Below are 24859 nucleotides of genomic sequence, written 5' to 3' on the forward strand. Positions count from 1 at the left end.
CCACAAGCTATTTATCTATCCACTGTATTTATCCTTTTTTTTAGATGTGCACTTAGGGAGTTTTCACTTTGGGGCTCTTATGACTATGGCTGCCACGAGCAATCTTGGACAGGTCTTGTGGGGTCCACAGACACGTATTTCTGTACTTAGGGGCAGGATTTTGGGTCAGAGGGAGGAATATGTTGCCCTTCTGGAGATGCTGCCACCTAGTTTTATAAAGTGGAGTTATGACTCGCCTCCCTCCAGTAGTGTGCTGGCTCCTGTTGCTCCACGTCCTGCAAGATTTCTATCCCCTTTCTGCAGGGGAGGAAGACCAAAAGGTTACGTGCCTTGTCCCTGACACAGCCAGGGAGTCCTAAGACCAGGACTCACCCAGCATCTAATCACGAGTAAATGTGCCAGGCCGATGCTGGGGGCGGGTGGGGGGTGTGTCGTCACTGGCTACCCTGATGCACATGTCCATCTGCTCATGGAACTTCTTTTTGAGTTGAATTGAACTTGAACGCAGATCTGTTTGGTGCAAGTGTTTCTACTTTACCACTCTATCACCATTCTTCACTCCCCTGGAATCCAGCAGAGTGGTTGGCACGTATTAGATGCTCAATAAAGTGAAAGTGTTAGTCGCTCAGTCATGTCCAGCTCTTTGCAACCCCATGGACTATAGCCCTCCAGGCTCCTCTCTCCATGGAATTCTCCAGGCAAGAATACTGGAGTGGATTGATATTTCCTTCTCCAGGGGATTTTCCCAACCCAGGGATCAAATCCAGGTCTCCTGCATTGTGGGCAGACTCTTTACCATCTGAGCCACCAGGGAACCCAGGTGCTTAATAAACATGGGTTGAATGGATGAGAGAATGGGAAATCTCAACAGGACCCTCCCTGCACTGTTGAGCAGATCCATGGATGGGGGCTACTGGCTGCCAATTACAGGATAAGAAACGATGTTTTCTGTGTCATTTCTGGGCTGATGAGCAAACCCAGGTATATCTAGTCTCAGGATGGATCTTCATCAGGTCTGACTTCTGGAATCCAAACCTCAGGACCTAGTGCAGACCTTTGCACTCTTCAGAGCTAGAATTTATTATGGAAGAGGACAGGATGTCCATAGAACCTGTGGTACAAGTTTTTGGGGCATCAGAAACCCCACCGTAAGGGAGACTTAAGGTCTCCAAGTGTGTTATTTCCCTCTAATCATCAGTGGCTGCTGGAGGGTGCTCAAGTCTGGTTCATGGAAGGTTGGCTGGACTCAGAGTTGGTTGAGTTCATGAGCAATATCCTATTCTGTAAGGAGAAGAGGCAGAATCAGTCACCAAGTGTCTGCCCCCAACTCCCCAGCTCCACACTGAAGGGGTCTCTCATCCTTCCATGATGACCAAGGCCCAGTGCTGGGAACACTTGCATTGAAACTCTTCAAACGATATCTAATCACTTCTTGTGTCTTCCATTCACAGTGAGTTCCCTGAAGGCAGGGACTTTATCTGTTTATCTGCAACGGGGGCTCAGGTGAGCTCAGGTAAGAGGTCAGTGCTCCCTAAAGGATTGAGTGGAGATCTTGGGGGAAGCTCTGGTGACCTGGAGGTTTGATGGAGTACAGCCTGATTGGTAGGGGTGCCCTCCACTGTCCCACCTCACTTGCAGACAGTGATGGTCATGGTCACACATTCACCTCCAAGAGTCCTCAGAGCACATGCAGGTACCCCTCAGAAGGCCTCCATGGGAGCTGAAGCAGGGGCAGCTCTCTTGTCCATTTGCCCATCTTCAGTCCTCCCCACCAAATGGACACAGGTGCTCACTTACCCATGAGGCTTTTCAACAGTTTCACATCCAGCTGCCTGAGTATCTCGTCAATCAGAGGACATACCTGGGCCACCAGGACAGAAAGAAGGGTCAGACCAGGGACTGGAAGAAGAAACCTGGAGGGCTTGTGGCTGGGAGCCATGGGATTTCAACAAGGAATCATGGCAAGAGTGGCTCTCCTGTATTGAGTGCCAACTATTTGCCAGGAGCCATGCACCACACTACTCTGCTTTGTCCCCCTAAATCTCTGTGACTTTCTGTAAGATAGAGAGTGTGATGGTTCCCATGCTACAGATGGGGAAACTGAGGTTCAGGGAGGCTAAGTCACTTGCCTAAGGACACAGACAGTAGATGGCAAAACTGAACATTTTAATGGAGATTTCCCAGGTTCTAAAGACCCATTTCTCCAATGAAATGCCAATATATATGCCCTGACCCACAGACTCAAGGATGCCCAAGGTGAAAACCTTTTTTCTCAAACTTACCTGACTTTCTATCAGATGTGGGATAACTTTTTCCAGGTTGTCTCTGAAGTTGCGGAGAAAAGGATTCACCTTTGGTGGGATAGCTCTAGAAAGAGAGGTGGGTGTGTTGCACAGATAAATACAGGAAACACTAATGGCAAGGTCTGTGTGTGGAGAGCATCTCACACAGCCATTGACTCCTCAGCCAGCTCTACATGAGAGGTGTCACGGTAAGCAGTAATCAAAGGGCGAAGTGATGTGCCTTGCCCAAGGTCACACAGCTAGTTAAGTGCTGATTAGATTAGAACCAGGTCAGTAGCCACACCCCCACAGTCCTCTTTGTGGATATCTGGCATGATCTAGGCATTCAGTGAATATCTGATGAATAAATGAACGGACATACGCTGAGGACCTAGTTGCTTTCAGCCATCTGGAATTATGGAGAGAAATCAGACATAGATCTTGCCCTTGAGGGACTCACTAGTCTGTTGGGATTCACTCACTTGGTCAGCCAGCCTACAGATCTTCATTTAGATCTGTTTTTTTCTATCTTGCTCACTACTGTATCCCTAGCAGTAAGCACACCATGCCTAGCACATAGTAGGCCCTCATCAAGTATCTGTTGACTGGCTGAGTGATGAGGAGGAGCTTTAAAGGAGAAGGGAGGGGCGCGTAGGCCTAAGGACCAGCATGTGCAAAGGCACAGTGGCAGGAAAATATATCATGCTGATGGAGGGAGTCCTGAGAGGCTCGAGGGCACAGGGCCGCAGAGTGGGGCATGGGACAGGACAAGCAGGGCCTTGAGTGACAGCCAGGAATTTGCTCTCTATCCAGAGGGTGTTGGAGAACTGCTGGAGGGTTTGAGGCAGAGGCTGGGGGAACAAGACCAGATTTCTGGGCTGGGGGAGAATGAAGACCAGAAAGTCTCCCTGCTGCAGGGGGAGAACGGAGTGAAGGCAGTGAGGTCTGAGTCAGGGAAAGCCAGAGGAGGTTCAGAAAGTGGACTATGAGCCCAGCCAGTGGGTGTGGGGATGGAGAGAGAGGGAGCAGGTGAGGGCTGTCAGGAGGTCACTGATGGGACCTGGTGAAGATGGCCTGTGGGGAGGGGGAGGAAAAGTCTGGCTTCTGGGAGGGTGGCAGGGCCATCCCCAGGATGGGAATGCAGGAGGAGGAAGAGATCTGGGGGAAAGCGTGAGGTCGGTCTAGGGCTTTCCCAGGAGGTGGTGGAGACGTGCGACCGAAGCTAGTGTCAGTCCAGAAGGGGCCCAGCCCTGGGAAGGGGAGGCTGGGATCTTACTCAGTGAGGAAGGTCGTGTGGACACTCCTGGGCTCCACGTGGCATTTGCCTATCACCAGATCCCTCCGGCCAAACTCATCTTTCTCCAGCCAGAACTCCACAGAGAGGTTCATGCGTTCGTGTGTCTTTATGATATGGTTATTGAAAGGCCTGGGGATGAGAGAGGGGAGGAGAGGGAAGGGCAGGGGACAGAGAAAGAGTAGAGGGAGGAGAAAGCAGTCAACATGGAGAGTGGCTGTTTTGCCAAACCAGCCCAGTGGGGCTCCACGGTGCCTGGATGTTAAATTCTGTTGTCAGTGATTAAGGAGAAAAATGCTATTAGCCTGAGTGGCTTCCAAAGATCCTTTTAAATAGACTAGATTAGGGGGCCTTTGGGCTTTCCTGGTTGCTCAGATGGTAAAATAATCTGCCTGCAAGCCAAGAGACCCGGGTTCAATTCCTGCGTTGGGAAGATCCCCTAGAGAAAGGAATGGCAAGCCACTCCAGTATTCTTGCCTGGGAAATCCCATTGACAGAGGAGCCTGGCAGGCTACAGTCTATGGGGTGGCAAAGAGTCAGACACGACTGAGTGACTAACACTTTCTGGGAGGGGGCCTTGGGAATTAAAAAATGGAGATTTAATTTTATTATAAAAATCTTTATCATTTAGTGGAGCCCTCCATTTCCTTGAGAGCAGCAAATGTTAAAGGACAGTTTAAACAGGCAGAGGGAAGGGTGATGAGATCATTAAAGTGTTTCTCTTTTTAAAGATCGTTGTAGGGAACTCACATAGGTTTAAATGAGCAGATGACCTGTCTCCACTTATCAGTGATCACCATCCACATTTCAGCTGAAGAAACCAAGGCTCAGAGAGGTGAAGTGACTTGCCTGAGGTTACATAGCAAGTGAGTTTGGAAACCAGGATTTGAAACCAGGTTGGGGCAGAAAGATCTGGGTTCCCCAAATGGCCAAAATCTGCCTGCCTCACCTCCCAGCTTCCCAATGAAGAGGAACAGTGCCCTTTAGACCCTGCTTCTGTATGACTCACAGTCTCAAGTCAATGTCAAATCCAAGTGAGATGTTTGCTGTGAACCATTCCTTATGGAAAGACATCCGGATCCCACCATAGTCCAGCTGAGCGTTGGTAATGTTGGCACTACACAAGGAAGGAGAAAAAGGCCCCCACCAATGCTGAAGGACCTCAGACCTCAAGACCTTGGGTTGACAGACAAGGCTGGCAGTTGGGTTTGGAGTCAGATCCTTTTACAGGTGTTCTGCTGGCAAGAGCTCCCGGTAGGAGTCCTGGGCTGCAAGCTGACCCCAAGCACCCCTAACAGCTCCATACAGCTGTCTCGTGAAACCCACAGCCAACTGCAGACCCAGCCACAGGGCTTGTTCTCAGAGCCAGCCTAATACTCTCAGAGGATGACTGTTAAAGGAATGAATGAAAGGAAGCGATTGTGGCCTCATACAGCAAGGTGATGAGCACTGGCACTCATTAAAATGGAGGGAATAAGGTATTCAGATCACAGAGAAGGCAGGTCAAGGGCACAGCAGGTGTTACAGCTGAGTAGCTTTGAGACCTGCATCCATTGAGAGGAAGGAGGGAAAGTGAAGGTGAAAGACAGGCCCAGTTCTGTGAGACTGACTATACCAATGGCTATGCAGTTGTTTAATCTGGCTGTGCAGTGGCTGTGAGTGCAGTGGGGAAAGCCCCTAACAACTCCAGGATGCAGGGGCCATTATGCCCATTTCACTGATGGGACTCAAGGCTGAAGCTCGGGGAGCTCAAATGTGACCTTGCCCAGGGTCACACAGCTTTCAAGCAATAAAGTGGGGTTCGAATGTCTGACTCTAGCCCTGGGTTCCTATGGCACCCCAGATGTTATCTGGGCTGTGCTCTGGGTACCTATGCCATAGATGAGATCAGAGTGGTCCAAAAATTTCCCCAAAGTTGGTGGCAGCGCCAGGATGTAAGTGAGGACACTTTTGCTCCCGAAACCTCTACCTTTAATGACTATGCTGTGCTGCCTTGCCCAGTGATCCCCCAACTCATCTTCCCTCCTTCCTTCTTCACCGGGCTTGCACCTCCAGGCCTTAGCTCTGCCCTCTGACCCAGAGCCTTTTAAGGAATCCCAGGGTCAGGGATGGTGTTCAGGATCTCACCTGCCTTCTTGATGGTGATGAAGGCTCATGCTGCCGATTAGCCAGCCCACCATCCCTGGGGCCATCTGCCCAGAGGCATTCAGACTGTCCAGGAGGTGAATGTTCTGGATTCGGCCCTCTGTGTTGTGCTTCATGAGGCCCTGGGCAATAACTGGAAATGGACATGGGACCAGTGATGTTGCATGATGTCCTGACAAATGTAGGGGGGTTGTGTTGAAGCCAGGAGGCCCAGGTTGCTGGCTGCAGCACCTACTTCTTGCCGAGTGATATACTGGGGGCTTCCCTGGTGGCTCAGATGATAAAGAAATCTGCCTGCAATGCAGGAGACCCAGGTTTGTTCCCTGGAGGAAGACATCCTGGAGCAGGAAATGCAACCCACTCCAGCATCCAGTGCTCTTGCCCGGAGAATTCCATGGACAGGGGAGCCTGGCGGGCTACAGTCCATGGTTCACAAAGAGTCCCTGGTTTCATGGAAGACTCTTACCCAACTTTATAAAAAGGTAATTATGAAAGTAAATGGGAAAAGAAGATGCAAAATTCATTTTATGAGGCTAGTACGACTTGCTTCAAGAACAGTACAAGATTGATGACCTAGAGGGGTGGGGTGGAGTGGTGTGAGGGAGGCTCAAGAGGGAAGGAGCACACGTATACTTATAGCTGATTCACGTTGTCGTACAGCAGAAACCAACACAACATTGCAAAGCAATTATCCTCCAATTAAAAATAAAAAATTAGGAAAAAAGAACAGTACAAGGGAAGTTATGTATCAATTTTATATATGAAAAATTTGCTAAGATCCTGAATAAATGACTAGCTAACAAACCTAATAGTTCATTTCAGTTCAGTTGCTCAGTCGTGTCCAACTCTTTGTGACCCCATGAATCACAGCACGCCAGGCCTCCCTGTCCATCACCAACTCCTGGCGTTCACTCAAACTCATGTCCATCGAGTGGGTGATGCCATCCAGCCATCTCATCCTCTGTCATCCCCTCTTCCTCCTGCCCACAATCCCTCCCAGCATCAGAGTCTTTTCCAATGAGTCAACTCTTCGCATGAGGTGGCCAAAGTACTGGAGTTTCAGCTTGTGCATCATTCCTTCCAAAGAAATCCCAGGGCTGATCTCCTTCAGAATGGACTGGTTGGATCTCCTTGCAGTCCAAGGGACTCTCAGGAGTCTTTTCCAACACCACAGTTCAAAAGCATCAATTCTTCGGCACTCAGCCTTCTTCACAGTCCAACTCTCACATCCATACATGACCACTGGAAAAACCATAGCCTTGACTAGACAGACCCTTGTTGGCAAAGTAATGTCTCTGCTTTTGAATATGCTATCTAGGTTGGTCATAACTTTCCTTCCAAGGAGTAACCGTCTTTTAATTTCATGGCTGAAATCACCATCTGCAGTGATTTTGGAGCCCCCCAAAATAAAGTCTGACACTTTCCCCATCTATTTCCCATGAAGTGATGGGACCAGATGCCATGATCTTCGTTTTCTGAATGTTGAGCTTTAAGCCAACTTTTTCACTCTCCTCTTTCACTTTCATCAAGAGGCTTTTGAGTTCCTCTTCACTTTCTGCCATAAGGGTGGTGCCATCTACATATCTGAGGTTATTGATATTTCTCCCAGCAATCTTGATTCCAGCTTGTGCCTCTTCCAGCCCAGCGTTTCTCATGATGTACTCTGCATATAAGTTAAATAAGCAGGGTGACAATATACAGCCTTGATGTACTCCTTTTCCTATTTGGAACCAGTCTGTTGTTCCATGTCCAGTTCTAACTGTTGCTTCCTGACCTGCATATAGGTTTCTCAAGAGGCAGGTCAGGTGGTCTGGGATTCCCATCTCTTTCAGAATTTTCCACAGTTTCTTGTGATCCACACAGTCAAAGGCTTTGGCGAACTAAAATGGACTGGAATGGGTGAATTTAACTCAGATGACCAATATGTCTACTACTGTGGGCAGGAATCCCTTAGAAGAAATGGAGTAGCCATCATGGTCAACAAGAGAGTCCAGAATGCAGTACTTGGATGCAATCTCAAAAATGACAGAATGATCTCTGTTTGTTTCCAAGGCAAACCATTCAATATCACAGTAATCCAAGTCTATGCCCCAACCAGTAATGCTGAAGAAGCTGAAGTTGAACGGTTCTATGAAGACCTACAAGACCTTTTAGAACTAACACCCAAAAAAGATGTCCTTTTCATTATAGGGGACTGGAATGCAAAAGTAGGAAGTCAAGAAACACCTGGAGTAACAGGCAAATTTGGTCTTGGAATACAAAATGAAGCAGAGCAAAGGTTAATAGAGTTTTGCCAAGAGAATGCACTGGTCATAGCAAACACCCTCTTCCAACAACACAAGAGAAGACTCTACACATAGACATCACCAGATGGTCAACACCGAAATCAGATTGATTATATTCTTTGCAGCCAAAGATAGAGAAGCTCTATACAGTCAGCAAAAACAAGACTGGGAGTTGACTGTGGCTCAGATCATGAGAGCCTTATTGCCAAATTCAGACTTAAATTGAAGAAAGTAGGGAAAACCACTAGACCATTCAGGTATGACCTAAATCAAATCCCTTATGATTATACAGTGGAAGTGAGAAATAAATTTAAAGGACTAGATCTGATAGATAGAGTGCCTGATGAACTATGGACAGAGGTTCGTGACATTGCACAGGAGACAGGGATCAAGACCATTCCCATGGAAAATAAATGCAAAAAAGCAAAATGGCTGTCTGGGGAGGCCTTGCAAATAGCTGTGAAAAGAAGAGAAGCAAAAAACAAAGGAGAAAAGGAAAGATATAAACATCTAAATGCAGAGTTCCAAAGAATAGCAAGAAGAGATAAGAAAGCCTTCCTCAGCGATCAATGCAAAGAAATAGAGGAAAACAACAGAATGGGAAAGAGCAGAGATCTCTTCAAGAAAATTAGAGATACCAAGGGAACATTTCATGCAAAGATGAGCTCTATAAAGGACAGAAATGGTATGGACCTAACAGAAGCACAAGATATTAAGAAGAGGTGGCAAGAATACACAGAAGAACTATAGAAAAAAGATCTTCACGACCAAGATAATCACGATGGTATGATCACTCACCTAGAGCCAGACATCGTGGAATGTGAAGTCAAGTGGGCCTTAGAAAGCATCACTACGAACAAAGCTAGTGGAGGTGATGGAATTCCAGTTGAGCTATTTCAAATCCTGAAAGATGATGCTGTGAAAGTGCTGCACTCAATATGCCAGCAAATTTGGAAAACTCAGCAGTGGCCACAGGACTGGAAAAGGTCAGTTTTCATTCCAATCCCAAAGAAAGGCCATGTAATGCTCAGACTACCTCACAATTGCATTCATCTCACACGCTAGTAAAGTAACGCTCAAAATTCTCCAAGCCAGGCTTCGGCAATACGTGAACCATGAACTTCCTGATGTTCAAGCTGGTTTTAGAAAAGGCAGAGGAACCAGAGATCAAATTGCCAACATCCGCTGGATCATCGAAAAAGCAAAAGAGTTCCAGAAAAACCTAATAGTACATTATAAAAATATCACATGACATTACAAAATATAGATTTTGGTTTGATACATTATTCAGTTCAGTTGAGTTCAGTCGCTCAGTCGTGTCCGACTCTTTGCAACCCCATGAATCACAGCACGCCAGGCCTCCCTGTCCATCACCAACTCCCGGAGTTCACTTAAACTCACGTCCATTGAGTCAGTGATGCCATTCAGCCATCTCATCCTCTGTCGTCCCCTTCTCCTCCTGCCCCCAATCCCTCCCAGCATCAGAGTCTTTTCCAATGAGTCAACTCTTTGCATGAGGTGGCCAAAGTACTGGAGTTTCAGCTTGTGCATCATTCCTTCCAAAGAAATCCCAGGGCTGATCTCCTTCAGAATGGACTGGCTGGATCTCCTTGCAGTCCAAGGGACTCTCAAGAGTCTTCTCCAACACCACACTTCAAAAGCATCAATTCTTCGGCGCTCAGCCTTCTTCACAGTCCAACTCTCACATCCATACATGGCCACAGGAAAAACCATAGCCTTGACTAGACAGACCTTTGTTGGCAAAGTAATGTCTGAGCTTTTGAATATGCTATCTGGGTTGGTCATAACTTTCCTTCCAAGGAGTAAGAGTCTTTTAATTTCATGGCTGCAGTCACCATCTGCAGTGATTTTGGAGCCCCAAAAAACAAAATCTGACACTGATACATTATAGATACATTATAATATACTATAAAAATACATTATAAAATAGTATCTTGTAAAGATATAATTATAGTACATTATAAAATATAATATTTATTTTAGAAATGCTAGGATGGGTTTAACATAAGAAAATCTGTTAATATAATTTATCATATTAACATAATTTATATAAAAAGGTAATTTTTAGATGCAGAAAAGCACTTGTTAAAGGCTAATATGGATTTACGATTAAGAAAAATTTAGGAAACTAGGAATATAAGGGGACTTCTTTAACAAAATAAAAACTATATTCGAAAAACCTACAGAAAATATACTTAGTGAAGAATTCTAGATATATTCCCACCCCTATAGGAGACCTTGGCTATACTGCAAAATAAGAAAAAGGCACAAGAACTATAAGGTTTAGAAGAAAATAGGAAAGACTGTCACTATTTGCAGATGATGTAATACTCTAGACAGAAAATTGAACAGAATAAATAAGACAAATTATTAGAACTAATAAACCATAAGACTTTGGGGTAGCAGATTAATTTTCAAAAATCAACAACTTTCCTCTCATCTTTACCAGCAATACCAACTAGAAAACATAATAGAAAATCAGGCAATATTTACTGAGGCAACAAAACTCACAAAATCTCTAGGAATCAATTTTACAAAGCATGCTCAAAGCATTTACTGAACTTTAAAATTCTATTAAGGGTTATAAAATAAAATCTGAATAAATGAAAAGGTATAGTAAGTTTGCCACTGGATAATGTAATATTGCAAAAATATCATTAAATTCATAAACAAATTCAATGAAATCCTAATTAAATTTCCAGAAGATTTTCAATGAACTAAACCCAGTCTAAAATTCATTTGGAAGAAGACAGTTCTATCAGATGAAATGGCATTTTACAAAGATGTAGTGTTTAAAATACTATGTTCTTGGTACAGAAACAGTTACACAGAAACAGAACACCGAACTCAAAAAAGAATCCACGTGTTTGGAAACTTAATCATTTAGTAGATGAGTTGAGAAAATGGACTCATATGGAGAGAAGTGAAGTTGAATCTCTAACTTATGTATATAAATATACATAAAGATGGCCTCCAAATGAATTAAAATTTTACATGTAAGTTTGAAAATATTCCTGTTCAATGAAGCATCTACAAACAAAGTTAACAGATGACAGTTTGGGAGAAATGGTAGCAGTGCTTAGACTGACAAGGGACTAACGTCAAATAAATTAACATCTCCTCGAATGAAAGAGAATTTAAAAAATGGAAAGCAAATAGAAAAATGGGCAAAGGGTAAGAAAAGGGAATTCAAAGAAGTCAAAATGGCTAAAGAAATTAAGATGTGATGCTCGGGACCTCCCTGGTGGTCCAGTGGTTAAGAATTCACTGGCTAAGGACCCATATACTGCAGGGCGACTAAGCCCATGCACCCCAACTGCTGAGTCCACGCTCTAGAGCCCATGAGCTGCAACTATCGAGCTGATGTGCTGCATCTACTGCAGCCTGCACGCCTAGAGCCTGTGCTCCGCAACAAGAGAGGCCAGGCAATGAGAAGCCCGAGCACTGTGACGAAGAGTAGCCCCTACTTGTGGAAACTAAAGAAAGCAACGAAGACCCAGTGCAGTCATAAATAAATAAATAAAATTAAAAAAAAATATGATGCTCAAAGTTCCTACTAATCAGATAGTCAAGCTACAACAATTAGATATTGCTCACAACAAAACAAAACAGACTAGCAGACATTTAGAAAGATGACATTATGTACTGAATTGCGCTACCCCTCCCCAGATGAACATATTGAAGCCTCAGACTCCAATTTGACTCTGTTTGGAGATGAAGCCTTGAGGGAGGAGTTAAGCTTAAACCAGGTCCTAAGGGTGGGGCCTTAATCCAATGGGACTGGTGTCCTTATAAGAAGAAGAAGAGACACCAGAGTACACTCACTCACTCACTCTCTGTGTGCACACAGAGCAAAGGCTCGGTGAAGACACAAGGTGGCTTTCTGCAAGCCAGGAAGAGACGTTTCACCAGAAACCAACCCTGGCAACTTGAACTTCCAGCCTCCAGAGATGTGAGACAATAAATATCTATTGTTCAAGCACCCTGGTCTGTAGTATCTTGCTATGGCAGCCCAAGAAGACTGATTCAGTGTTGGGAAACATGGGGACAGAGGTATGCTTGTTTACTACTGGAAGGGATGTAATCATTCTAGAGAGCAACCTAGCAGTCTTTAAATTCAGTTTGCATCTGCCTTAGAGCCCAGCCATCTCCCTTTAGGATATACCCCAGAGAAATTCTCCCACAGGTTCTAAAAGGAACACATATGAGAATGTTCATCACCGTGCAGTTTATAATAGCAGGGAGTTGGAGACAACTCAAGTGTTCATCCCTAGGGAAATGGACAAGTGGTGGTGAAGTGGATGAATTTCATGGACTTTTCTGCACTAATATGAAGCAACAGATGTCAACAGCATAATGTCCAGAAAAAACAGTAAAAAAAAAATGAAGTCTTATTTATTGGGTTGGCATCAACTTATTTATTGACATCATTAAGATGTCATGGAAGAACCTGAACAACCATTATGGCCAACCTATATTTTACAAGGATATGGGCATTTTAAAACACATATATTAAACACACTGCATTGCCTGCCAAGGAAGAGGGGAATAATAAGAGCTTTAGGGGAAAATAACATAAAATACTATCCAGAAAAAACAGTACAACAAGAGGTTGGGGGGAAAATAACATAAAATAACACAAGAGGGGCCTTGCTATTGGCGTCTGATAATGACAATGTGCTATGAATAGGCATATGATCAACTCAACCTCAATTTTTTGTACTTCGAGTCTACGAAAAAGAGAAAGATAAGAGGGTAAGTGACTGATCCCAGCTCATCTAGCTGGGTAATGCTTTCCCACCCTCCCTGTGACAGCGGGCAGAGCATGAGGTTATCTTACTTCTCGCCAGAGCCGATTTGCTGTCTGTCTGAGTCTTGGCCAGGCCAGGCTGGTGTGGCTTGTGTAGGGCTGAGGGCAAGGCCAGCAAGCCGAGGAGGACCAGGAGCCTCCAGACAGAATGCATCTTGGGTTCTGGGACCTGTGGGTATCAAGAAAGATCAGTTGATACACAGGTGGATGGCTGCAAGGGTGGCCACCGGGATGAATGGACTCATGGTTTTTTGTAGGAAGATGACACCAGAGTTAGCCCCCCAGCATGCTCAGGGGAGGTGTTGTGATGGGCTCTGGCAGCTGCCCCCGGGGCTTGCTCACATGGTGAGGGCAGCAGGTGGAACACTGGGGTGAGGCCAGGGATCCAGAGGGAGGCTTGGTTGCTTGGAGACACCCAGTAGAGCCCACTGTTGGGTCATCCAGCAGGGGTCCTCTCCCAGACTCTGCAAAGCCTGGGTGTTGGTGACTCTTCAGTGAATAAATGAATGAATGAATGGGTGAGGATGGCTAATCTCAGGCTTCCCAATTGGGCTAGGATTTTCCTAAGGGCAGGATCATCTGTAATGTCTACCACCATGCTTGGTTGGTAGAAATTAAGTGCTGGTGATTGTTTATTGATGACTGAATGACTGAATACATGAAATGATGAGATACATGAATACATGAATAGTGGTTGGTCTCTGTTCAGTTCAGTTCAGTCACTCAGTCGTGTACGACTCTTTGCGACCCCAGGGACTGCAGCAAGCCAAGCTTCCCTGTTCATCACCAACTCCCAGAGCTTACTCAAACTCATGTCCGTTGAGTCGGTGATGCCATCCAACCATCTCATCCTCTGTCATCCCCTTCTCCTCCTGCCTTCAATCTTTCCCAGCATCAGGGCCTTTTCTAATGAGTCAGTTCTTCGCATCAGGTGGCCAAAGTATTGGAATTTCAGCTTCAGCATCAATCCTTCCAATGAATATTCAGGACTGATTTCCTTTAGGATGGACTGGCTGGAGTTGCAGTCCAAGGGACTCTCAAGAGTCTTCTCCAACACCACAGTTCAAAAGCATCAATTCTTCAGCTCTCAGCTTTCTTTATAGTCCAACTCTAACATCCATACATGACTACTGGAAAAACCACAGCTTTGACTAGACGGACCTTTGTTGGTAAAGTAATGTCTCTGCTTTTTAATATGCTGTCTAGGTTGGTCATAGCTTTTCTTCCAAGGAGTAAGCGTCTTTTAATTTCATGGCTGTGGTCATCATCTGCAGTGATTTTGGAGCCCCCCAAAATAAAGTCTCTCACTGTTTCCACTGTTTCCCCATCTATTTGCCATTAAGTGATGAGACCAGATGCCATGATCTTCGTTTTCTGAATGTTGAGCTTTAAGCCAACTTTTTCACTCTCCTCTTTCACTTTCATCAAGAGGCTCTTTAGTTCTTCTTCACTTTCTGCCATAAGGGTGGTGTCATCTGCATATCTGAGGTTATTGATATTTCTCCCGGCAATCTTGATTCCAGCTTGTGCTTCATCCAGTCCAGCATTTTGCATGATGTACTATGCATATAAGTTAAATGAGAAGGGTGACAATATGCAGCCTTGATGTACTCTTTTCCCAATTTAGAACCAGTCTGTTGTTTCATGTCCAGTTCTAACTGTTGCTTCTTGACCTGCATACAGATTTCTCAGGAGGCAGGTCAGGTGGTCTGATATTCCCATTTCCTGAAGAATTTTCCAGAGTTTATTGTGAAGCACACAGCCAAAGGCTTTAACATAATAAAGAAGTAGATGTTTTTCTGGAACTCTTGTTTTTCAATGATCCAACAGATGTTGGCAATTTGATCTCTGGTTCTTTTGCCTTTTCTAAATCCAGCTTGAACATTTGGAAGTTTACAGTTCATGTACTGTTAAAGCTTGGCTTGGAGAATTTTGAGGGTTGCTTTGCTAGCATGTGAGATGAATGCAATTTTGCGGTAGTATGAACATTCTTTGGCATTGCCTTTCTTTGGGATTGGAATGAAAACTGACTTTTTCCAGTCTTGTGGCCACTGCTGAATCTTCCAAATTTGCTGGCATATTGAGTGCAGCACTTTCACAGCATCCTCTTTTAGGATTTGAAATAGCTCAACTGGAATTCCATCACCTCCACTAGCTTTGTTCGTAGTGATGCTTCCTAAGTCCCACTTGACTTCAGACTCCAGGATGTCTGGCTCTACGTGAGTGATCATACCATCGTGGTTATCTGGGTCATGAAGATCTTTTTTCTATAGTTCTTCTGTGTATTCTTGCAACCTCTTATTAATAACTTCTGCTTCTGTTCAGTCCATACCATTTCTGTCCTTTATTGAGCCCATTTTTTGCATGAAATGGTCCCTTGGTATCTCTAACTTTCTTGAAGAGATCTCTAATCTTTCCCATTCTATTGTTTTCCTCTATTTCTTTGCATTGATCACCGAGGAAGGCTTTCTTATCTCTCTTTGCTAGTGTTTGGAACTCTACATTCAAATGGGTATGTCTTTCCTTTTCTCTTTTGCCTTTAGCTTCTCTTCTTTTCTCAGTTGTTTGTAAGGCCTCCTCAAACAACCATTTTGCCTTTTTACATTTCTTTTTCTTGGGGATAGTCTTTATCACTGCCTCCTGTACAATGTCACAAACCTCCAACTATAGTTCTTCAGGCACTCTGTCTATCAGATCTAATCCTGTGAATCTATTTGTCACTTCCACTGTATAATCATAAGGGATTTGATTTAGGTCATATCTGAATGGTCTAGCGGTTTTCCCTACTTTCTTCAATTTAAGTCTGAATTTGGCAATAAGGAGTTTATGATCTGAGCCACAGGCAGCTCCCGGTCTTGTTTTTGCTGACTGTATAGAGCTTCTCCATCTTTGGCTGCATCTTTGGTTGGTCTCTAAATCCCCCACTAAAGTAAACGTTTCTGAGGGCAGGGTGTGAGTTTAATCCATCCTCATGTGTCTAGTGCTTCACATGTTTACCACGTGGCAGTTGCTAGCAATGTTTGTTAATTGACACAAATGAGTAACTGAATCATTGGATGGGTGGTTTCTGGTTAAGATTTATAAGGAGCGGAGAGACAGCCTTGAAGTCAAAGCACTGCAAAGTGTAAGTTTACCTTGTTGCTCTGGGTTTGAGGGTCATAGAGAATTCAGCTCAAACCCCCTGTCCTCACCTTCTTAAGAAATGGTATCCCAACCCATCCAGGGGCTCCAGCTACAGCCCTTGGAGTCCCCCTTGACTCCTCTTTCCTCATCTCCCACAACCCATCTGTCCAGAAGTCCTGTTAACACTCCTGAAATCTGACCACATTTAACAGCTCTTCCTCAGTCGCCATCATCTCGGCCTGAGCTATTGCAGGTGAGTCCTACCTGGTGTCTCATCTTCCTTCATGGCCCATTTACAAGCTCTTTGGCATATAGCTGCTTGAGTAATTGTTTTGAGACCTAAGTTAGACCATGCACTCCCCTGCTCAAAACCCTGCAAAGTTTCCCACAGAAAAAGCCAAATGCTATGCAAAGCCTCCCAGAGCCTGCAGTATAGGGTCCCTGTGGCCTCTCTGACGGCAACCCCTACTACTCTATCTCTCCTCTGCTCCCCTGCAGCTGCAAAGACCTTGGGGTTCTGGGCTCCACAAGTCAGCTGCCCTGAACTCTGAGACAAAGGCACTTTCCCCTTCCCATGCTCCCCCCACAGAGGGGGGAAGTGCAGGTCCTGTGTGAGTTTCTCTGAAGCCCTGGGCCATTCCTGGACACTTCACTTCTGGTTTCGTAAATCAAAAGCATCAGTTCAGGGTGATAGCTTTTCTCATTTGAGGTTCTCTCTCAGGGTTCATGATCCCCTTGAGGATGTTTGTAGAATCTCCATTACTTTGAAATGTACTTTTCTAGTCTTCCTGGTCTTGTGTAACCAGCTGGGATTTTGTTATTATTTTATTAAGAAAATTGGAGAAGAGAGGGCACTGTTGTCCTTGGCTCTTTGGAAGTGTGAACTGGGGGTGAGGGTAGGGGCTGTCAGTCCCACCTCATCACAGGCTGTGGTTCTCAGGGCCACTGAGTGTAAAGAAATGATGACGTGGAAGGTGTAGACTTTCCAGGTCTGGGGCATGATTTGGGAACAGGAAGCACTGCTCAGGGGTGAGCCCTGGATTTGGAGTCATAATCCGGAGAAGGCAATGGCACCCCACTCCAGTACTCTTGCCTGGAAAATCCCATGGACGGAGAGCCTGGTGGGTTGTAGTCCATGGGGTCACTAAGAGTTGGACACGACTGAGTGACTTCACTTTCACTAACGCATAATCACAGGTGGTTAAGAGCATGGGCTTCTCAGTCACATGGACTAGGATGCAAATCCTGGCTTTCCCTCCTGGCAGACTCAGTTTCCAGATGTGTAAAAGGAGGAGGAGCATCGTGCAGGGCTACAGTGAGAATTAAGGGGAATCATGCTCAGGGTGATGCTCAAAATGCTTGTAGCTATGATTGCGGTCACCCTCACCCTCGCCTCTCTGAGTCTCAGTTTCCTCACCTGTAAACTGGAGAAGCTGGCGGAGTGAATGACACCATGTACGATTAGCCTGGAGATGGTGCCCAGGACACTGAAAATGCACAGCATGTTAGGGAGCCGCCTCTCCGGAGTGTGTCTGCAAATGAGCGTGTGGCTGTTTGGGCAATTCTATCAGGAATTACAAGGCAGGGCTGTGTGCCTCCAGTGCCTGGAGGGCGTTTGCAGATGTCCAATCAGATGGTGGGCTTCACTCTCATTCATTCAACAAACAAAGCACCGAAGTGTTGAATGCTACATGTCAGGCACCATGGCTCCGAGCATCCAGGCGGGTTCCTCATCCTCTTGGTGCTCACACACCCACGGGGAGACAGACAGTCTTCAGCGAGCATGTGGCTATGAAGCTGGGCTCTGCTGTGGAGTGGAGGTGGGAGGAGCTACGCCAGGGTACAGTGAACGGAGACCTGGCTGGTGGGGAGGGGGTAATCAGAGAAAAGACCTGCCTGAGAAGGCAGAGTTGACATTTAAGGGAAAGACTACAGCTAGCTGAGTGTTATCCCACCTCTGTCCCTGCTGGTGCTCCCAGAGAAGGGGGTGCTGGAGGAATGCTCAGCTCCTCTGTAAGCAGCTACCTACGAGGATGGTCATGATATTTATCTGATGGCCTCATTCACCGTGCTAAGCCTGCTTCATGTGAGATCTCATTCTACCCTCCTGCCATACATGAGGGGACGGGGACCCAGATAAACCCAGCAGCCTGCCTTCCCAGAGCAGTGAGATGCTGTTTCCCTTTGGAAGATGGAGCTGCTGGACACCCCAAACTTCACCCATTAGCAATCCCCAATACTATTTCAAATAACGTTCCTTAGAACAGGCTTCTTTACGTTTTGGGGGGATATTTGGAAATATGAAGAAAACTTGGGTTTGTGATGATAAACATATATGTACCTGGTTTAAAAATGTTGCTCACAGTAGCAGAATTTCTGTGGTCCTCCTAAGGCATGTAGGTAATTGGCTTTCAAATTGTGGTGTTGGAGAAGACTCTTGAGAGTCCTTTGGACTGCAAGGAGATCACAGTCAATCCTAAAGGAAATCAATCCTGAATATTCATTGGAAGAACTGATACTGAAGCTGAAACTCCAATCCTTTGACTACCTAATGTGAAGAGCCAACTCATTGGAAAAGACCCTGTTGCTGGGAAAGATTGAGGGCAGGAGGAGAAGGGGCGACAGAAAATGAGATGTTTGGATGGCATCACTGACTCAATGGACGCGAGTTTGAGCAAATTTGGGGAAATGGTGATGGACAGGGAAGACTGTCATGCTGCAGCCCATGGGGTTGCAAAGAGTTGGACACAACTGAGCGACTGAACAACAGTTGGCTTTCCAAGAGTTTGACTTGCAGGAACATTGATTTGTCCACTCAACCACTATTTCCTGTGGGCCCACTATGTGCCAGGTACTGCACTTGGTTTGGGCAGTAACAGGATCCCTGCTTCTCTTGCAGCTTATAGTCTGGTGAGAGAATCAGGACAAAAGATGAACAATACATGAAATAATTACAAATTGTATTGAGGGGGTAAAGTGAGGTGAGCCTGGGAATTGCAGGGAGGTCACTCTGGACAAGGGTTAGGGAGATTCTCTGGAGAAAGCGGCCTCTGAACTGAACCAGGAGAAGGAGATGAAGCTGGCCTTGGGTACTTATGTAAGAGCTGCCAGCAGGGGGAGCCACAGGCTAAAGGCCCTGCAGTGGGAAAAGGCTCAGTAGGTCAGAGGAACAAAAGAACTGGGTGTGGCTGCGACCATCAGGTAAGAAGTTAGCAGCCATGTGCCCAGAAGAGGCTCCGGCTCACCTCCACGGTTCCAGGGAGGGGCATCCAGCCATGAAAGGGGACAGGCGCCCCAGGCAGAGTGATGGCTGTGCAAGTGCTGTGTACGAGTGCCCTCCTGTGGCCATTGGCCGTGGCTTCCCCCATCTCCTTGCACTCTAAGACAGCTTAAGGTCCCCCAGGGCAGAGGTCTTCAAACTTCAGGGAGCAGCAGAGCAAGTGGGTAACAGGCAGCCTCCTGCACCTGAATCAGCAGGGTTTGGGCCAGGCCTTCTTGGTCCATTCATTGAGAATCACTCGTCTAAGGAATGGGATCTATTATTCATTGGTATGCTATTTATCACACAAGATTAGAACTTTAACTCACATACAAGTTTCCCTAAAATGGAGGTAGGGGCCTTCCTGAATGGAATATTGGAATTTAACAAAAAATGATGACAGTGGGTTCTACTGTGGCCTGGAGAAGGGGAAGAGAAGACAGAAGAGCTGGGGTTTCTGGGGCATTGCAGTACTTTTGGAGGGATGGGTGGTCCTTGTGAAAATTCAGATTTCTAGGCCACCCCTGAGCCATGGAGTCAGAGTCTCCCTGCATATGGGACCTGGGAATGAGCTTCTGGGCCATCCTGCTGTACAGGGTGCAGGAGGTCCGTTTAGCTGAAATAAGAGTAATGATACTAGTCAACATTTGTTGAGTGCTGACTGTGCATGAGGGGCCATCTAAGTGCCTTACTTGTAGTTGCTTAGTTAGTCCTCCACACCACCCCCTGAGGTAGGTACTCTTGTTATTGGCCTCCCTTTGCAGAGGCACAGAGAGGTTAGGTAAAATTCCCAGTCACCCAGCTGTGGGAGGTGGGGCTGGGGCAGGAACCAGGCAGCCAGACCCACAGGAGGGAGATCAGACGAGCTGTCACTCATTTCCCACCAAGCTCCCACCCTACACGCCTCTGTGCCCCCCAACACCATCCATAGCCCCCACAGGCAGCACAAGGAGAGACAGGAAGAGCAACAAGAGCAGGCTCATTGAACCCCAAATCTGTGCCAGGCTCTGCTCTAATTCTTTGTAGATTAATTTGACGACTCCTCCCAACAACCCTTGAGGCTTGCTTTGTTGTTGCCCCATTTCACAGATGCAAAGCCTGAGACACAGAGAGATGGGGGCACTTGCCTATAGACATGCACCCATAAGTGTGAAGTTGTCTGATTATAGCAGGCGCTAGTTTGTCTCTGGATAAATTCACTCACAGTTCTCACCCTTCATTCTGGACTCTGTGAGCTTGCCTTGTCCAGTGGCATTTCCTCTCGTATTCTACAGAGACCGCTAAAGAGTCCGTGGGACCCGCATGGTGAATATCAAAGATTTTCAATGAGCTGGAGTTGCTGGTGCACCAGGGGAGTGAAGACTGCAGGTCTTGCCACAACCGTGCACACTCTGGACCACAAGGGGGCAGAAGCCGACTCCATCCAGCCCAGGGTCCTGCACAGCGGAGGTGTTCTCAGGACGGGGGAAGGTGGGTCATCCAGGAGCACCAGCCATTCAGGGCCACAATGTTGGCCTTAAATGTCAGCCAGTGGGAAGGAGGGAATGTGCTTGAGCCCTTACTACACATATCAGACCTCAGCATCCATTGTAAGAAGTTAGAAAAAGAGTCAGCTAAACCCAAAGTGACCAGAAGCAAGGAAGTAATAAAAATCAAAGTAGAAACTAATGAAATAAATGCAGAAAAATAGTAGAGAAAATAAAATCAAAAGCTGTTTCTCTTAGAAGATTAATAAAATTGAAAAAATCTCAGCAGTGAAATTAGGAAAGGGAGAGGACACAAGTGACCAATATTGGGAATGAAAGGGGTGGCAGTATTACAGACTTCACAGGTATTAAAATGTTAATAAAGAAATATTGTGAAGAATTCTGTGACAATAAAATCTACAACTTAGACAAAAATAAAGTCCTTGAAAGACACGAACTACCAAAGCTTCTCTAGAAGAAATAGATGACCTGAAAAGCTCTATATCTATTACAGAAATTGAATTTGTAGAAAAAGCCTTAGCACACAGAAAACACTAGGCTAAGATCATGTCATCACCAAACACGACATTATATCCAAGCTATTCCAGAAAACTGAAGAGGAAGGAAGACTTACCAAGTTCTTCACTGAGGCCAGCCTTACCCTAATACCAAAACCAGACTAATACAGACCAATGTCCATTGTGAACACAGAGACAAAACCCCCCAAAATTTTAGTGATTTGAATATGGTAATGTATAAAAAGGGTAACACATCTTGACTATGTAGGGGCTTATCTCAAGAATGAAATATTGGTTTGGCATTTGAAAATCACCACATTAACAAACTAAAGAAGAAAAATTACACAACTCAGTAGATACTTAAAAAGCATTTCATATATCTCCAACATCTAGATTTGATAAAAACTTTCATCTTGCTAGGAATTGAAGGGAACTTCCTCAGTCTGATAAAGTAAAGGGCATCTACACAAAACCTACAACTAACATTGTACACAAAACCTATAATTAACATTGTAGTTAATGGTGAAAGACTGAATGCTTCCCCACTAATTTCAGGGACCAGACAAGGATGTCTGCTCTCACCACTTCTGTTCAACGTTGTTCTGGATGTTCTACCTAGACGGGAAAGAAAATTAAACAGCTGGATCAGAAAGAGAGATGTCAACTAGCTTTATTCACAGATGATATGACCATCAACACAAAGTCTGATGGATTCTACAGAAAAGTCACTAGAACTAATGTGTGAGCTTAGCAGTTACAGAATACAAGATCAAGAAGAAAAATCAAATTACATTTTTATATACTAGCCATGAATGATTGGAAACTGACATTAAAACAATACTATTTTGATAACATTAGCACTGGGATGACCCAGAGGGATGGTATGGGGAGGGAGGTGGGAGGGGTGTACACTCGTGGTGGATTCATGTTGATGTATGGCAAAACCAATATAATATTGTAAAGTAATTAGCCTCTAATTAAAATAAATAAATTTAAATTAAAAAAATATTAAATACTTTGGAATAATATGGCCAAAGGTATGTAAGATCTGTACACTGAAAACTACAAAATATTGCTGAGAGATATTTTAAAAGATCTAGATAAATGGAGAGATATGTTCTGTTGGAAGACTCAATATTGTTAATAAGTTTTCTCCTCCAGTTGGATTTCAGACTCAATGAAATTCCATTAAAAATCCCTGCAAGATTGTGTAGAAATTTATAAATTTATTCTTAAAATTCACATGGAGATGTTAAGGAGTTAGAATAGCTAAAATAACTGTGAAACGAAGCAAGAGAAAACTAGGTACAAGAAGCTTTAGTGATAGGAAGTAATACCAGGTGGAGCCTTTGTCCAGTGCCAATAGAAAATCATAGTGCATACCCCTTGGAGTTCTAGAACAAGGCCACACCATCTGCTGCAGAGAACTATATACCATTTGGAAAATAGCACCTAGCTTGATACCAGCCCCTGGTAGACAACTGTGTCTGACTGTGGGCTCTCAAATAACCATGTGTCCAGAACTACTCCTCTTGAGCTTGGTACAGCCTGAACCAGCAAATAAGCCAAAAAGTCAGGTTGGCCCAGGATCAGTCCATCATACATTGGAAGTGTCCTATCCAGGACTAGTCCTGAGCAGTTCAGAGGGTACAAATAAGGTACATAAGCAGGCGACCCAGGTCCCACGTCACCTCTCACTGTTGCACTGGCATCTTTTCCTCGACATCTATGGCCTTATAGAAGTTTTCTACAACCAACTGACAGAGGAGAAAAATTTTTGAAATTTGATTCATGAGTGGATCAGCTTGGTATGCTGATATGACATGAAAAACATCTGTTCAGCACTACAGCTCCTCTCACAAGGAGCCCAGACCATTTCTCTGGACAGAGCTTTAGGCCAAGTACCTGTCACCTACTCTGTGCAGAGAGAGTGTAAGGCTAGACATGGACTTGTGGGCTGTGATGAAGGGCTCATTGGTCATAGGACTGGAAGAAACAATATTGGATGATTGAGGATGTTGGATGGATCTGGGGAAGAGGTGCATGAATGAACAATGGGAGTGAATATCACTATAAATGGAAGTTTTTGTCCCCCTGAAATTCATATGTTGAAACCTAACACCCAATGTGATGGTATTTGGAAGTGGGGCCTTTGGCAGGTGATTAGATCATGAAGTTTTCAGGATTAGTGTCCTTATAAAGAGGCTGCAAAGAGCTCCCTTGCCCCTTCTGACATGTAAAGGCACAGCAAAAAGATGGCCATCTATGAACCAGGAAGTGAAGGCTCACCAGACACAGAATCTGTCATTCTTTAATCTTGGGCTTTCCAGCCTGCAGAACCATAGAAATAAATTTCTGTTAGTTATAAGCCATTCAGGCTAAGGTGTCTTGCTATAGTAGCCCGAATGGACTGAGACAATACAAAGAGTGTGAATGTGTGTGTGTGTGTGTGTGCGTGTGTGTGATCAGTTCCCCTTTTATTATTTTTAAAAATTGAAGTAGAGTTGATTTACAATGTTGTGTTAGTTTCTGGTATATAGCAAAGTGATTCAGTTATACAGATATAGATCATTACACACGTATTTTTTCTTTTTAATGAACATTTATTTATGATTTTTGGCTGTGCTGGATCTTTGTTGCTGTGCGTGGGCTTCTCAGATGGTGGCTTCTCTTGTTGTGGAGCATGGGCTTAGCTGCTCCGTGGCATGCATAACCTTCCAGGACCAGAGATATAACCTGTGTCCCCTGCATTTGCAGGCTGACTCTTAACCACTTGGCCACTGAAGAAGTCTTATATTCTTTTTCATATTTTCTCCATTATTGTTTATTACAGGATGTTGAATATAGTTCCCTGTGCTCTATAGCAGGACCGCACTGTTTGTCTATTTTATATATGGTAGTTTGTACATGCTAATCCCAAACTCCTAATTTATTTCTCCCTGCCCCCTTTCCCCTTTGGTAAACAAAAATTTGTTTTCTGTGTTGTGAGTCTATTTCTATTTTGTAAACAAGTTCATTTGTATGATATTTTAGATTCTACATATAAGTGATGTCATGTGATATTTGTCTTTGTTTGACATATTTCACTTAGTATGATAATCTCCACTTCTGTCCATGTTACTGCAAATGGCATTACTTCATTTTTCTTTATATGGCGGATTACTATTCCATTGTGTATATAAATATATATATATACCACATCTTCTTTAGATGTTCATCTGTTGATGGACACAGATTGCTTCCATGTCTTGGCTATTGTTAATAGTGCTGCTATGAACATTGTTGTGCTTGTATCTTTCTGAATTAGAGTTTTCTCTGGATATACGCCCAAGAGTGGGATTGCTGGATCATATGGCAATTCTTTTTTAAAGGAAGCTCCTTGCTATTTTCTATAGTGGCTGCACTAATTTACAGCCCCACCAACAATGTAGGAGGGTTACTAATGGGTGTGAATCTTTGTGTTGCACCAGTGCCCACCAGACAGCATTCATTGTAGAAGAGTCACAACCAACCAACTGGTTGAGATGACTCTGAGGGTAGATGCCAGCCAGCCTCTGTCCTCAGCCACTGAGTACTGGTCTCTCTTCTTAGCAAAATATCTCCACCCAGGGCACTCTTGCATTTCACTCAACCCGAATATTTATCTAAACTAGACA

The 24859-nt window shown here is 44.8% G+C and overlaps 1 protein-coding gene across 1 annotated transcript; it reads right to left on the minus strand.

Annotated features, from left to right (window-relative positions):
* Positions 1–1062: 1062 nt before the first annotated feature.
* On the minus strand, positions 1063–13181 carry BPIFA3 (BPI fold containing family A member 3). Its single transcript, XM_045162582.1, has 7 exons — positions 12868–13181; positions 5704–5854; positions 4586–4693; positions 3559–3708; positions 2283–2367; positions 1798–1861; positions 1063–1281 (listed from the first exon to the last, which is right to left on the minus strand). The coding sequence occupies exons 1-7, from the start codon at positions 12989–12991 to the stop codon at positions 1277–1279; spliced, it is 687 nt and encodes a 228-aa protein (XP_045018517.1). The 5' UTR covers positions 12992–13181; the 3' UTR covers positions 1063–1276.
* Positions 13182–24859: the final 11678 nt, after the last annotated feature.

The sequence above is a fragment of the Bubalus bubalis genome, chromosome 14, assembly GCF_019923935.1.
Source record: "Bubalus bubalis isolate 160015118507 breed Murrah chromosome 14, NDDB_SH_1, whole genome shotgun sequence".
Classification (NCBI taxonomy): Eukaryota; Metazoa; Chordata; class Mammalia; order Artiodactyla; family Bovidae; genus Bubalus; species Bubalus bubalis.